This window comes from Sapajus apella, unplaced genomic scaffold, assembly GCF_009761245.1.
Source record: "Sapajus apella isolate SASKATOON/1434 unplaced genomic scaffold, GSC_monkey_1.0 scaffold28, whole genome shotgun sequence".
Classification (NCBI taxonomy): domain Eukaryota; kingdom Metazoa; phylum Chordata; class Mammalia; order Primates; family Cebidae; genus Sapajus; species Sapajus apella.
The window spans coordinates 7802946-7819681 of record NW_022436968.1 but is presented as its reverse complement, the minus strand read 5'-3'; the positions used below and the strand labels follow the sequence as shown (position 1 = coordinate 7819681).

At 33.0% G+C, this 16736-nt stretch overlaps 1 protein-coding gene across 8 annotated transcripts in view; it reads right to left on the bottom strand.

The window, feature by feature from the left end:
• Window positions 1-344: 344 nt before the first annotated feature.
• Window positions 345-16736, bottom strand: part of TFPI (tissue factor pathway inhibitor) — an 82563-nt gene continuing 66171 nt past the window's right edge. For 7 of the 8 annotated variants that reach the window (XM_032292711.1, XM_032292713.1, XM_032292710.1 and 4 more), the window contains 2 exons: window positions 1297-1476; window positions 345-588 (listed from right to left, as the gene is read on the bottom strand). In XM_032292711.1, the coding sequence (XP_032148602.1) occupies window positions 482-588; window positions 1297-1476 (287 nt within the window). In that variant the 3' untranslated portion in view covers window positions 345-481. Of the gene's footprint in view, window positions 589-1296; window positions 1477-12195; window positions 12421-16736 lie in introns of those variants that run through there. The other variant, XM_032292715.1, reaches the window with a different exon arrangement.

Below are 16736 nucleotides of genomic sequence, written 5' to 3'. Positions count from 1 at the left end.
TTATTACCAGTCTTTTCAAACACACAATTGAATGAGCTTTATCAGAGGCAGGTGTTTGTCACCATTTTAGATGTGAAACTCAAGAAGTGCTTGATTTTTTAATAGCGGTATTCCTGAATCTGGTTACAGGTTATAAAGGCGATCATCATTTACATGATCATGTCCTCAAACAGATGGTGAGAAAATGGAAACAAAGGACTGATTTGATGTATCCGGTAGTATGATAATTTGTAGTTAAATGAAAATAGAGAAGGATTCAGAGAATGAGTAATTTCACAGTAGCCAGTTGATAAATTATAGACCTAGAAGAAGCAATTTCACAAGATTAGAAAAGCAACTTTGACACAAATGTGCAATAAACATAGAAAATTTAATGAATATATTATTTAAAATTTTTTTAGTAAAGGGAAAAATAGAAAACAAAGTGGAACATTTCATATAAAATATTTATTAGAATTAATGCTAAATTTCTATAACAAATTTATGCATTTTTAAGAAAAATTTCTTCATATCCTATTTTCACTTTCAGCTTCTTTCTCTTTCTTTTGGTTTTAATTAGGCCCTCTTTTGATTTTCTTTGGATGAAACCTGTAAGAGGAAGAGGAATAAATTAATGTGTGATAAAGTAACACAATGAAACATTTTATCTAAAATCTTCTTAAAGTATCTTTTAACATTTAAATCCAAAAGACGTTATTGATTTAAAAGCCTTTAATTTGCTTCTGTATTTGTGTAGAACAATCTATTTTTAAGGAAGTTACTTTGCATATGTGAGTTAATAAAAATGGATAAGCATGCTGTTCATTTTTATTACTAGTTCATTTTCTGTTACAAATCCATGCTTCCTTTATTTTTAAAAAGTAGAAATGTGGCTGTATATGGCTGATGGAGTTACAGATAGTATTAGTTTGCATTTTTATACTCTTCTGACTGTTACAAACATGCATCAGTTTTATATTTCAGAAGACATCAATAAACAGGTTAACATTTTGTACATTTCAAAAAAGCTTACAGGAATTGGGTATAATCTTTTAAAATAAATGCCTAGTATTTCAACATTAAAAGAATAACATGTTTAAATTGTTTTAAATTGATTCTTTTTCTATGAAGACATTAAAAGAAATTACAGTTATATATCTAGCAATATTATCTAAATGTGTTTTAAGAAGACATTTATTAGCTGCATCATATTTTCTTATAATAAAGATAATTAATTTCATATTTTAATAGATTATAATGTCAATTCAATTGCTATCTTAAACACTAATCAATTAATGGGAAGAGTATCTTCTATACCTTTTTTACATGACTTCCGACATTCTTTTTTGGAAGTAAAATTGTTTTCATTTCCCCCGCATCCACTGTACTTAAATGGGCGGCATTTCCCAATGACTGAATTGTAGTAGAATCTGGTCTCATTGGCGCGACACAATCCTCTGTCTGCTGGATCGAGACACCATGAGGGACCCTGAAATTCTAAAAACATCAGGAAAACATGGTAAGCCATATATGAAAGTGAATTTGAGGCTTTCATATTGATACTGTTTATAGATTAGTCTTGTTGCATGCATATGTTAGCAGTAATCTGAATGAATAAAGGGATATTTAATAAAATTCATGCATTTCAATTCTAGGAAAATGCTTAATAAAATGCTGTGTCCTCTACATTGAGATCTTTCTCCAATGAATTTAAAAATCTCATTTGCCAAAGAGAAGTGTTATGATTATTCTTTATATGAACAATTTGTACATAATAAAAACTACTATTCGATAACGTAACTGCTGAAAATTTCTTACAGACACACACACACACACACACACACATTCATTTACATACCATTTGTTCTAAAATATTTAGCTTTAAAAAATTCTAATAAGCAAAGTTTTTATTTGTGATGTAACAAAAACACCAAAGCTGAGGAAGTTTCTTGTCTTAAATAACACATCATGAATGATGTAATACTATCATAATTTAAAGTGAAGGAATTAAGTCATAACAAGTTTTAAGTTTCAAGGAATGAGTCCAGATAAGATGTTTGTCTTGGTAGTATTTTTTTTCTCATAAATTGAAGTTTAGTTCTAGATGAGTTAAATGTTTTTACAAAGGAATCAACATTGCTAAAACCAGTGAAATGAAAATTTGATTTGGATCAGACAGATAAGCTGGTTTGCCAATGGGATCAATCAATGGTTTTCAAAAACAGAAGAGAAAAATACAACTAGGGCAATAAAAAGAACACTCATTTGCTAAATCAAGGAGAAAATTAATTTCAATGTTAGTTTTTAGTTCTTTGGGAATAACTGTCAGTGAGAGGCACTGGGTGGTCTTCAGTAGCATAGCTAAATTGCTTGATGTTAATAAACCTGTACTGCAGGTCAGTTGTTGTATGTCACGGAATCAATGTAAAAAAACTTTAATGGCTTTGCCAAATGGTGAGATGTGATACAAGCAAATACAGATGAGGAAGATTTGGTAAATATCCAATCTTAATAGAAAATAGTACTTTGAGGAATCCAGTGGTTAATGTAGGTGAATAGATTGTGCCTTAAGCAAGAAGCTGTCTTTTGGCAAATAAACCCCAGATGAACAGACTGTAAAAGAAAAAAGAAATAAAACAATGAGAAAAACTGAAAAGAATTCTCAAATTGATATAAGCATTTTTTTATACCACCTCCTGCCTTCTGGATATTTAAATAAGTACTAGAGTGTCTTGATATAGCAACTCAAATAACAAAAAATATTCTGGGAAATATGAGGGAATTAATACTATGAGAATAATTTATGAGAAGAAATCTGAGATGGGTGATATTTTTGTTCCAGAATTAAAAACTATAATCAAATACAGAATCTTTAGTTTTACTTAGGTCTTTGACTAGTTATGCATGCAGTAATTTTTTTTTTTTTTTTGAGATGGAGTCTTGCTCTGTCACCCAGGTTAAAGTGCAGTGGTGCTATCTCAGCTCACTGCCACCTCCACCTCTCAGGTTCAAGCGATTCTCCTGCCTCAGCTCCTTATATGCAATGATTTTTAAGAAGGCCTCTTAGGACTTGTAAAATGAAAATAGTATTTTAAATAATATGTCGCCCTTTCTGTTTTACCTTATCCTAGGTGGGGATTATAATGCATGATTTTTATTTTATTTTATTTTTACTTTTATTTTTATTTTTTTTAATTGCATTTTAGGTTTTGGGGTACATGTGAAGAACATGCAAGATTGTTGCATAGGTACACATGTGGCAGTGTGATTTGCTGCCTTCCTCCCCATCACCTATATCTGGCATTTCTCCCCGTGCTATCTCTCCCCAACTCCCCACCCCCCACTGTCCCTACCCTATTTCCCCCCAACAGACCCCAGAGTATAGTGCTCCCCTCCCTGTGTCCATTTGTTCTCATTGTTCAACACCCGCCTATGAGTTAAGAATAATTTTTGTTGTGTACATGTGAGCTTTACAAATGATGTTATGGGATAGATATAAAGAGTAAAATAGTTGCTATAGTGAAGCAGATTAATATATCCATCTCTCACAGAGTTATATTTTTTTGTATATGTCAAGAGTAGCTAAAATCTACTTATATAGCAAAAGTTCATAACACAATATATTTTGTTAACTGTTGTCTTCATGTTGTACATTAGATCTCTAGCCTTATTTATACTACATGCCTATATTTTGTATCCTTTTACATGATGATATGCCATCATAAATCCAAGTTAAAACGAGTGGTAAGAATGTGTGCTAAACATTCTAGAAAATGTAGACCTTTCTGGTCTTTAAGAATCATTTATATGAGGAGTTTTCTAGTGGTCTAGCAGAGTTACACTGTAATGAAGTTGTACTATTGTACAAACTTTTCCAATGTGTGTGACGTGGACTATCACCCTTGCACAGTATAGAATATAAAATGATTATTAATTGCCACCACTTTGATCTCATAAGCTTCCATTTTTCACCTATGTTCAGAAACAAAAGAGATGTACTAGATGCAATTAGCCTAATTTGAGAAACAGAAAACAGAGGAAATTGCTATCTCTTTTTTTTCCTGTTTAAACACCCATAGTAACTTCCAAATAGATGTGTATGATAAAATGATGTATGACTTATACATCAATTTCATTTCAGCATTTTGTACATAAGATGTATCTGCCCATAGTAAGCTGCAGATAGTATGTGTGAATGTGCTTGTAAGTTGTATCGTTCTTTGCAAATGTTAGTTGTTATGTCTTAATAGCAATGCCAGCTGTCAAGCCCCCTTATTCCAGAGCAGAGAAAATTTTCTGATGACAGGGAGCAAACTTCTTCTCTTTTCCTCATATATGACCTATAATAAACATGGCCCAATCATAACATCAAGGTTATTTCAAAATGAGAACAAGCTAGCCTAGTAAATCTGGGGCTATAGTCCCTACATTGGAGATATGAGAGGAAGAGCCTCATAGACTAAGAACGCCAGGTGAATGCTAGAACCATATGGCCCTTTCCATTGAAGCCGAAACCATGAAAGATACACCACAGATGTGGTGGAGAGACATTACTAGCTTCCGTCTTCCTTTGACCATCCAGTCACCCAACAATGCCTACCATTTACCAAATCCTTTCAAAGCTAGAGGAGAAAGATTTCCCATAAAACCACGAGGCAGGGTAAAAGCAGGGGGTTGATTTGAGAGCAAACAGACAGTTGGCCAGAATAGATGCCAGCAGAGAAAATTTCACTAAATTACCCAACAGAGTTTTGATCCAGATCAACCGTAAGGTTCCTAACTTCTAGAAATGATGGTATTTCAATAGTGTATTAAAATTTGAAGTTAAATGAAAATAGAGAAGTATCCAGAGAATGAGAATGAATAATATTGTATTATATGTAGTTAACTTTTAGAAGTTTCTTTAAAGATGCAATAAATTATTGTCAATTAAGGAATCATAAGGCAATTATTCTTCAGAACATAAATTTTACCTGATATGTAAACTAATTCATTTCTCCTAAGATCGTTTTAACTGAGAGCAGTAAGACTATCATTGGGTTGCTATGAACTAAATCACAGTAAAATTTAAGTAATGAAGCAAATGGTTTTTAAAAACATTTTAGCTCCATTTGAATTGTTTTCACCTCTTGAAGAGAAAAACTTGATAGATAGTTGGGCACTCATCTATTTAAAATCCAGACTTTGGTATCTACAATCAAAGAAAATATAAAGGTTTTGTGAAATGTGACTTTTTTGGTTGAGATTATAATTATTCACAGAAATTTAAGATAGAATAAAAAAGATACTAACCTGACTTTTGCTTTTTTTTTCCTGAGGAAAATTTAATAATCAAATGCATTCTGTCTTGACTTGGCCATTAATAACAAGTTGGGTACCTTTCTCTAGAGGGTTTTTGATAAGTTTCAGAATTCAGGATCCACTTTTTCTTCTTTCTTTTAAGTCAGGAACTATCATGATCCAGTGTGACTGCTAAATTGTAAGGCAGTGCTCTAAATTCAGTTTTACAGGCAAGGCTTTTTAACATAAATTTGCTTTGAGATTTATATAATAAACTTTGAATCTTCTGTTTACTTTGAATCCTTACTGTGGTATCTTTTTGATGATTCCCATTTGGCCTGCCTACTTAGGCTTTCGTTTTACTAAACAAATTAGGTTTTATGAAATATCTTACAACTTGTTAAGTACATTTACTTTTGTCTTCTGAGACTTTTTAGGAAATTGGTTAGCAAATCTTTTTTTAGGTTTTACTTTTCTATAATTTTGTATTAAAGAGAAATATATTTACTGTAAATTATCTTTGTAAAACTTTGAAATAATATGAAGCATAAAAAATGTAAAAAATTTATCAATAATTTGATTCTTGCTCTTTAACCACTACCAATGATTTATATATCTCCTAATTGTTTACATATGCAAATGTATTAGCATAACATTCTATATTTATTACTATACTTGATAATATTTTGTGGTTGTGTCTCTGCATTTTTATATAGATCTCACTTTTTGTAATGTATGTGCAGTACTTCATTTTATGAGTTGACTATGAGTATATGTAGTCAAATGGACATACAGATTATTATAATTCATTTTTTTCAGACAACAGTTCATGAGCACCCATGTATACTGGTTCAGGTGATTCCAGAGGAGATATTTCTGAAATTAGAATTATGCAAAATCTATATTTTAATTTATAATTTGGTAGATGTTGCCGAATTTTTCACTAAAAGGTTTTACAAATTTATATACCTACAATGACATTTAAAGTGCCCACGCCATTTAGCAAAATATGGACCTTACCGCTATACATTTATCTACTATTCAACACTTTTTTTCCTCCCCATACCAACAACAGTAGAAGGGTATGATGTGGGACAAGAAATTGCTTATAGCTTGCCAAATGTTCTGTGAAATACCATTTACATAAAGTCTCAATGTCATGGATTTGAAGATGCACTATTATTTTATGTACTGCTCATGAAGAAAGAAAAATACTGCTGGTTGTGGTAGCTCACACCTGTAATCCCAGCACTTTGGGAGACTGAGGTGGGTGGAACACCTGAGGTCTGGAGTTCAGTATCAGCCTGGCCACATGGTGAAACCCTGTGTCTGCTAAGAATACAAAAATTAGCTGGACATGGTGGTGCACACCTGTGGTCCCATCTACTAGAGAGGATGAGGCAGGAGAATCACTTGAACTCCGAAGGTGGAGGTTCCAAGTGAGCTGAGATTGAGCCACTGTACTCCAGCCTGAGTGACAGAGAAACACTTCGTTTCAAAAAATAAATAAATAAATAAAACATAATCACATTATTATACACCATGATTACATCATGATTAAAACTATGTTAAAATGTAGAAAAACCTGCATGTTAGAATCAACAAAATATAATCATATATATTTTTGTGCCAACACACAAATACATACAAATACATATACAAACACACATAAATGAGAATAGAAATGATATATGTATCCATTGGTCAAATATTTAAGAGGATATGCAATCAATTGTGATGATGATTACTAAAGAGAGAGCTTTATTAGGTAGGGAGCTTAGACACCTGCTAGGTCAATTTTACAAAAAGATACTTTCATGCTGAGCTTATTCCATATTGTTAGGGCTTCTACAGCAGCTACTTCCAGTCTTGAACTTTATTTACTTTGTGATAAGTTGGAAAAAATATACAAGGAACTAGTAAAATGAAATATACTAGAATGCCAACAGTGATTGTTTCTGCCTAATGTGAATATGGCCAGTTTTTCTTCTATTTTCTTTTTTTCTCAAATTGTCTACAATTATAATCCTCGAGATATATAACAGAAATAAGTTAGAGTGAGTCCAGTGTCCTGAGGCAATAGATAAAAGGCTAGAGATTAGATATTAGAATCTGTTTCTGAATAGGAATGTGTGGTAAACCTGTCTCTCTCTCTGTAAACAAGAAAGAGTATGTATCTGTATTCACTGATCAGGAGAAGTGACATTAAATTGGTGGAAATCAATATTCTATAAAGAAAAGAAAATGGGGCAGGGAATGGAAAACCAAGAGCTCTGGAGCTTTTTCTTCCCCCATGTGTATACTGGGCCACTTACCTTAGGATAAAATGTAGAAGGAGGGTTGCCAGTGAACTTGAAATGGAAAGGTCATGAGAAATAGACTAAGTGAAATCTTGCCCAGACAGAAACGCCCTCCACATATTAAGAGAGAAGGAAGGAAATTGGTTAGATGTTTTCTTGGTTGAATTTCTTTGCCTAGATACTGCCTAATCCATGGACAGAGTTCAAAAAGTCAAGTTCATTCAGGGACTTTTCTAAGCAAAGCCACAAAGAAAGCTATGGTAAAATTACATATTATACAGCTATTGAGTATATTTTATTCTAAGACAATTATGTCTTATAATGCATTAGGAAAATTTTCTTCATGACTTGTAAAATTTTAAACCCTACAAAATTTATTAAAAGTGAAAATTAGTATTTAGTCTCTTTATCAGCTTTTTAGGAAGAATGGGATTTTAATAAGCAGAGAATACAGAGAAGCATATGGGCGAAGAAAGGAAAAAGCACAAAGGTCAGAATGTTTCTGGTTTGCTTGGGGATACTTTGCAAACTTCAGGCTATCTGGATAACACAACACAGAGAGAGGATAGTGGGATACAAGGCTGGAAAAAACACATTTAGGTCAAATTAAGAGGGTTCTTGAATACTATTATATTTGGATTATATAATGCAGTCATTAATGAGCCACTGAAATTATTAAAGAATCAAAGAGAGAAGTTCTAATCTTTTTGATTACATGAAGCAAACTCAACCAGGCATGTTTAGGTTGAATCCAGTAACTTTCAATAAAGAAGAATATAAAATTACCATAACCAAAGCAGTTACCATGGGAGTAGCTAAAATTAAGCACCAGATTGAATTTGAGCAGTGAGGGAGCTAGAGATGAAATAATTCTAGTGTTTTTATATTCAGAAAATGTAGTATTTTTCTAATATGTTATAAAACATTAAAAATAAGTTCTACTTATAATAGTTGTATTTTTTGTATATTTTGGTGGCTTGTTTCATTGTGGCTTTACTTAGAAAAATATCTGAATATAAAGATGAAATTTTAGACAATGTCCATGGATTAGCCAGCATCCAGGCAAACAACTTGGAAGTGGAAATGAAGATAGAGTTCAGGTTTTGAGAAGATAGAATATTTAAATTTTGACATTGTTTAATGAACGAAAAATATTACTGTGACTCTCTTCTCCCATAACCCTGTGCAAGTCTCTGTCTTAGCATGTAACATACACATTGAAGTCATCTATTTAATCTATCTCCTTTGACAAGCACACCTGTCAAGGACAAAAGTGCACTATTACTATTCTTATACTCTCAGTACCTATGGTAGTTATTCCCATGTAGGAGACACTCAATGTTTGTTGCAATGAACTGAAATTAGGAAATACACAGATCTGTACTTTAGGTCATAAAATAAAATTGAAAATAAAGGTCTATAAATCCTTCAATTAGATATAAGATCCAAAGACAAAAATCTGTATTTTATAATTATGTTTGAATTTTCAAGTGCTATATATGTTATTTCAAATAATTTTAGCATAAAATATGTTAAATGCAGATACCTCAGATAAAGGTTATGGACTTTAGCTGCATTAAAAATGATCAATAATAAAATGTATACAAATAGTACTTCTGAATTTTTTGTTTGCTATAAACCTCAGATGAAACTGGGTCATCCTCATCATCATCATTAAAAACAACCTCAAAAATTAATACTTTGTGCTCTAATTGTGTACTCAACACTGGGTTAAGAATTTTATGTCTCATTACTGTTTTACAAATTGTTTTTAAGATATTTCTTGCCACATCTAACAATGAGGAACCTGAAGCCTAGGGAAGTTTTGTGACCTTTTTCAAGGCCACAGACTGCGTCAGCAAATAGCAGAACTGGAATTAAAAACCATGTCTTTCTTTCCATAAAGTCAATGCACTCAACCACGAAGGTATGCCATTCTGAAAACTAACTGGAAAATTAAGAAAATAATAATACGTGAACAAAAATATTTTAATAATTTTATCAGATGAAAAGAAAATTGTCACAACTTCTCCTTTAGAACTGATGTCCCAATCCTCTCTTTTCGGAAGCTCAGGTTCTGAAAATGCTAAATGTATCATAGTCCACAGTTACAAGCATGAAGTTGAAGTTTCCTAAGTTTGAACAGGAAATAGATCACCCCAGAAGGAAGCTAAAAACAAGTGTCGGGAGCAGCAGTGCTGATTCAAACGGTATTTAGAGAGCTTGAACACTTGACGGCAACAGCTATTGAGTTGGCATGGTCATTATGGACTGATTCTAGAAATATCCACACCAAAGTTCCAGTCTTGCAGCCATGTGGTCACATTTGCACTGGTCACTCAGATCTGTGTAATGGTATTAGATATAATAAAAAACTAGAACCCTTACTCCACTGTGCTGGAAGAGGCAAGGTTGAGATTTTCCTAATCAACACATTTTATCTATCTATCTGTCTGTCTATCTATTTATTTATTTGAGAATCTTTTGCTCTGTCAGACAAGCTGGAGTGCAGTGGCTCAACTACAGCTCACTGTAGCCTCAACCTCCCTGGGTCAAGCAATCCTCCCACCTCAGCCTCCAGAGTAAGTGGGACTACAATCAGAGGCCACCATACTGGCCTAATTATTTTATTTTTTGTAGAGACAGGGTCTCTGCATGTTACCCAGGCTGGTCTTGAACTCCTGGGCTCAAGTGATCTTCCCAACCTAGTCTCCCAAAGTGTTGGGATTACAGGACTGAACCACTGCACCTAGCCACCATTTTGTATTGATACTTCTTAACTTCATTTCTGCATAGATTTTCCATTACTCAAAGAGAAAAAGGTAGAGAATTAACACAACAAACTTGAGGTAGCTCAAGTTTGTCTAAGCTATTCCTACCACATTCCTAATCTGCCCTATACCAGCCACTATTAAAATCATATTACAGTAAGGATTTTTATTTTTCTTAAGCAAAAGAAGTCTTATCAAATTAGTGCTGGTATTAATTTGTAAACAATTTTTGGTGTATAGTTGTATAATGATCATAATGAATTTATTCAATGTTACCGGTTCACACAAAATGAATGTTATTTTAAGTAATTTGGTTTACAACTTGGAAGTCTGTGATTTTCTTTCCTTTTAAAGATATCTGTATATTATTCAAGCATGAGAAACACTTCTCTGGAGGACTCTTATTACTGGGGCAACAAACTATCTTTGTTAAGACTAAAGATGGTCCAGGAAGAAAGGGATTAGAAAGGTAGACAGTGGTCATCTAGAGTGACTGCATTTGGATAGGACTGATTTTGGCAGAGATGAAGTGCCACATTTTTGTTTCTCATCAGCATTCCTGTCAGGAAGTAGAAAACTTGCTGGATGCTGTCCAAAAGTTGTTATCTATTTTTGGAAAGCCAACTTGTCAGTATGAGGCTCCAGATTTACTAGACAGGCATCTTTAGTTTATGAGGGATATTCCTGTGCTTCTTGGTCTTAGAACACATTACAAAAGGAAAAATACTTCTTTAGAACTATGAAAGTGGACTGTGGATGAAGCGTTTTGTTTTGTTTTGTTTTTTTAAGAACTGTAAACAGTACTTGTAATGACTTGTGGTATGCAGCTGGATGTGGAACTCTTTGGCTGGTGGGTATAGTTTCTTTCCAGAAAGTTCTCAGGGTTGCAGTATTCCTCTACGTGCAATCACATCTTCCACAAGAGGTCTAGGAGGTAATAACAATCTCAAGAAGATGTAGAAATTGACTGTATCAGTGATGGTGTTTGGCTGTCTATTAGGCCCTTGGTAAACATAATACCTGTTTCAGAAGGCTAGTGATAACCAAAATCTTTCAAAAATGTATTTATAGATGCATTGATTTTATTTTCTGTATTTTGCACATAAATGGAATGTAGGCCAGGAGGTCATACACTGAATATGTTTAGGAGAGGCATAGAGTTTCAAGTAGTAAAAGGATCTTCAGGATGTCATCCAATTACTTTCCCTAGACCTGGAGGCTGGCAGGAGGCCATGTGGAACTGGATCGGGTATATAGGTGTTCCCTTTCTCAGTCAGTGAGCAAATAGCAGAATTGGGTTGTCAGTAGCTTTTTAGGTCTTCCCAAAGTTTTTTTCCTCCCAGAATATTGTAAAGCTGATATAGTTCCAAGGCAGCTCTTAAGAGTTGATGTATGAGGCCAGATGTGGTGGCTCATGCCTGTAATCTCAGCACTTTGGGAGGGTGAGGTGGGTGGATCACCTGAGGTCAGGAGTTCAAGACCAGCCTGACCAACATGGCGAAACCCCGTCTCTACTGAAAATATGAAAAATTAACCATGGGGAGTAAGGGGTGCCTGTAATTCTGGCTACTAGGGAAGCTGAGGGAGTAGAATCGCTTGAACCTGGGAGGCAGAGGTTGCAGTGAGCCAAGATCACGCCATTGCACTCTAGCCTGGACAGTAAGAGTGAAACTCCATCTCAAGGAAAAAAAAAAGAGTCAATGTATGGGAGCAAAGAGATGTATAAAAATCAGAAAAAAATGGCTTATTTTTTTCATGAATAGTTAGGTTCAGTCAAAAGCTTGCAACTAGTATGAACTCCACAGAACATTCATTTTTCTTTGCTAGGTAGACGTTTACCAGTGAGATGCAGTGAGAAGACTATGTTTACTATGCATGAAAATATAAAACTTTATTAACAGTATGCTGCCAAAGGCATCACATATACATATAAATATTACGGAAATGCCAAAAGCACAGATATTAACATAGGCATAAAATGCTATCCAATCCTAGAAAGAACATGGATGCATGAATGCAGAAGGCGTTCAGAAAGACTTGGTAAATATGATCCGCATTCTTCCATCCATCATTTGTTCCTTCTTTTGTAACTGTGGATCACAAAATTAATAAACAAAAAATGTGAGTCATCTTTATATGCTTAACACTATGATCAATGCTGAGAGTGGGGGCAGTCTATAAACTATATAACACATTATCTTCTTCTTCAAAAAAACTTGTAATCTAGACAGTGAGGCAGAGCAAACAAAATATCTAATAATATAAGTATTAAAGGAATAATAATAGGAAACCAGGGAAAGAGACAGAAAGAAGGCCTTCTGATAATGAAAAGGCAGATTGGTTAAAAAGATGAGGAGGGTCAGTGAATTTTAGGTGGGAAAATCACATAAAACATCCTTTAGAATGAGAGTTAATAACTTGTGTGTAATGGTAATTAAGAGACCAATCTGAAAGGACAGAAAAAAATTATATTTAAGGGACAGAAAATATCTGCAATAGATAGAGGACTAATGGACGATGCAGACAAATTTCATGCAAATAGATGAAGCTAAATTACCACATGATAGATGAATAGAAATAGGACAGTGATGTTAAAAATGTCATATATAATTTGTTACATATGACTGCTCCTTTTTTCTCTTTCTCTAATATGCTTTAGTTTACTTATGTTAGATATATGATTACATTATTTGTAATATATATAAAAATATATCTGAGTTATATCTGAGCTTTCTGATATCTATTTATCTGTTTGTCTCATGTCTATACAGCCTGTTTTGCCTAAGCCCCTATTAATTTATACTTATTTTTGGAGAATATTATGTTTCTATATATATATGTAATTTAAAAATATTGAAATACTTTTAAATATAAAACTATTTTTGTAGAGTCACCAAAATGACAATTCCAATTTTATGTCAATGCATAATATCAAATGTCTCCTAGTTACTGCAACATTGTTTCAGTAATGTCTATATTTAAAATAGACATATATCTTAATTTTTTAGCACTCTCTTTAACTATCATTAGTGTTCCAAATTGGATGACATATGATTGTTTAGGAAATCTAACCATGAAATGTTGGTGATCTGAACACAATAAATAGGAATGAAAATGGAAGAGACAGAAATAAACATTTCGTAAAAAGCAATGAAATTTAATGAATGGCAGGAAGAATAGAAGTCATACAAAGAAAATTACTAATCGTTCAAATTGGAACAATCAGAAAAACAATGACAGAACTCAAAAAGTTTGGAAAGTTGGAGGTGTCGAAAAGTTAAGGAACAATTATACAAGTAAACATCTTTTGAGCTTGAAGCCCCATGATACTTCTCTGTGCCAATAATCTCAACTGTTTCTAATAAACACATTCAAACTCTTTGAATTTCCATATATGCATTAATTTAGTTCTAGTATGAATTCTTCTTAAAATATTAGCCATGATTTCGAGACTGTATGTTTACTGATGCATTTATCTGAATAACCAGAGACTTTATGAGTGCCTGAAATATAAATTTCTTCTGCAAACAGGAACTTACAAAGGAGTTGTTTTACAAATGAGAAACTAAAGCCTGGCGAGTTAAGTGTATTGCTCTGAATCACACAGATAATAATAATGAGCAAACCTACACTAACTGACTAGATATCAGGCACTGTCCTAAGAAAGTTATGTATTTTGATTGATTTAACCTCATAACACAACTTATCAGGTTAGTACTATAGTATTACTATCCTTATTTTACGTTGGGAAGATGAAATTCAGAGAGGTCAAGAAATATCTTAGGGTCGAACAGCTATTAATTGAAGTGCTGGGAACTTAACCCATGCCCTCAGGCTCAAAGGTTTTTTATCTGCTGTATCATTATTTCAATCATCAGGTAAAACAAGAGGAACCAATTGTGATGATTTTCAATTCTAGAGTTTATGTGCAGAATTGCACACATTTAGGAAAATTGCTTTAGAAATATTTCTTCTACACATGGAAGAGAACACACATTTATTTTAACTACATGAATATACTCTTAATACAGCCAATTAAACTGAAATAAGGCACTCACACTCAGGGATATGCCTACAAATTATTACATAAAATCTCTTCAAGGAAGAGTAAGTCTCAGTCTTTGAGATTACCTAAATAACTTGATATTGAAATGTGGAAATAGAAAGAAAAATTAAATCTGAGTTGTGCTTAGTAAATATTCAAGTGTCTTGAATCAAGAAAGCTTACTGGAAAAACATATTCTGAAAGCCACTTACAACATTTCAATTAAAAATAAATAGCAATTTTTAAAACATTATATTCTAATAATGTTTAACAAAACTTCTAAAATGTTTCTATAATATCATGAAGAAAAGCATTAAAATTATATTTATAAATATTTCACTTTATGAGAATTGAATTTTAGAATACTCAAATTTGCTACTTAAAGATTATTATTTAGGGGAAAGAATTTTAAAAGAATGCTGTTCCATTTATGCTGTGGGGCAGATTATCATTCTTGTACATTGAATTGAAACTTTAAAGGATTTACTGCTTTTCAAAATAAACTGATATCCACAGACAGCCATGCACATTCAATAAAACCCTTGAACAACAAAGTTTTATGTAAACAAAGAATTTCATTCTCTTAAATTATAATAGAATGTAATAATATAACTGCAAGCAGTGACAGATATAATTATATTTGATTGGGTAAATTAAGAGGAGTCTATAGAACTCACCGAACCCCTCAGACAGAAGTGACAAGGGGTCATCTAGTTTTAGACTGTACAGGGACATCTGCATTCCTACATCTGCATCTTGGCTGGGGCAGATTAGAAATCATGTAGGTTTTAAAAAGAATGGAGACATAGCGTCATTAACAATCCACATTAAGCCATCCTTAATATCAAACATCTCCTAGTTACTGCAACATTGTTTCATGTTTTAGATTAGGAAGGAAGGAAAGAAGAAAGGGAGGAAGGAAGGAAGAACGGAAGGAAGGAAGGGAGGAAGGAAGGAAGGGAGAGAGGGAGGGAGTGAGGGAGGGAGAAAGGAAGGGAAAGAGGGACATAGAGAAGGAGGGAAGGGGGAAGGAAGGGAAGGAGGGAGAGAAGAAAGGAAGGAAGGAAGGAAGGAAAGAAGAAGAGAAAGAAAGAAAAAGAAAGAAAGACATTAGGCTCTTAGTAAAAGAGGAAAAGGGGTCAAATTGGCTAGAGGAATGTGGACTTTGAGGGCAACATATACAATAAAAAATAAAACAGTTTCCTAGACAAATAAAGGGGGCATTTGCCCTAATTTTAAATGCAGTTACTATGAAAATATTATTCCTTAAATGTCTATTATTTTGAATAAAATTTATAGTTAATTTTATTAAATTCATATTGTCAATTCTTACTCTTTACTTAGTTAATAATTTACTTTTACAAGCATTTATGTATTCATTATATTTGTCAATGTGCATCTACATGAAAAACTAGAGAAGACACATGTCAGAGGGTATTTAAAACTCACTAATATTTTAAAACTCACACTTATTTTCATTTTTCTAACTTGGTAGTATGCTTACCAAAAATTATGAATTTTATATTTCAAAAAACTTAAGGCAAAACTATTCCCTAACCTATTCTATTCACTTTGATGATAAATGACTGCGGATCTCCACTTAAATTGGTAAAATAATTCAAACAAAAATATTCAGACATGTTGCAATCTGATTTTATACATTTTTTGTACTTTTTGATATACTATGTCACATGTATATTTAAACCTGTTAATAATTTCATCATTCTAAATTTTCTGTTACAGCAATAAGATTTAACGTGTTTTTGAAGATGTCATACTTAGCTGAGTAAAACAGAATATGAGTGAAAAATATAAAGCTGGAAAGACATAAAGAAACAATACATAAGAGTGCTTAATTTTTCAGATAAAAAATCAGAATCACAAAGGTATTAATTATTATAAACAAAGTAGTATTTAAAAATTATACTCAAGTTCATTGGCATTCAATTCACTTCTCTACCTACTGAATCTAAGAACCTGAAGCCATTTTGAATGCATCGTATTTTCCAACTCCCACTGAAAGTTTGCAGTTACTTAATTACCTCTTAAGTGTTAATTGAACGCTAATTGAACACCTACAAGTTAGGGAATTTATTAATCCCTGAGCCATCAATTTGTTAAAGATCTCACATAAGAAAGAAACATATTATAGAAAGGTATTTATACTTTAGCCCTCACACATTAATCCTCATGCTTACCCTGGGTTGAGGGAGATAAGGGAGGATAGAGATGAGGATCTGGGGAGGGTATGAAATAGGCAAGACTGAAGGGTAAGGCATGTACAGGACTTAATTGTTCTTTCTCCTAATAGTGTTTCAATTATTAAAGGCACATATTATGCTCCCTAATAGATCTCATGTT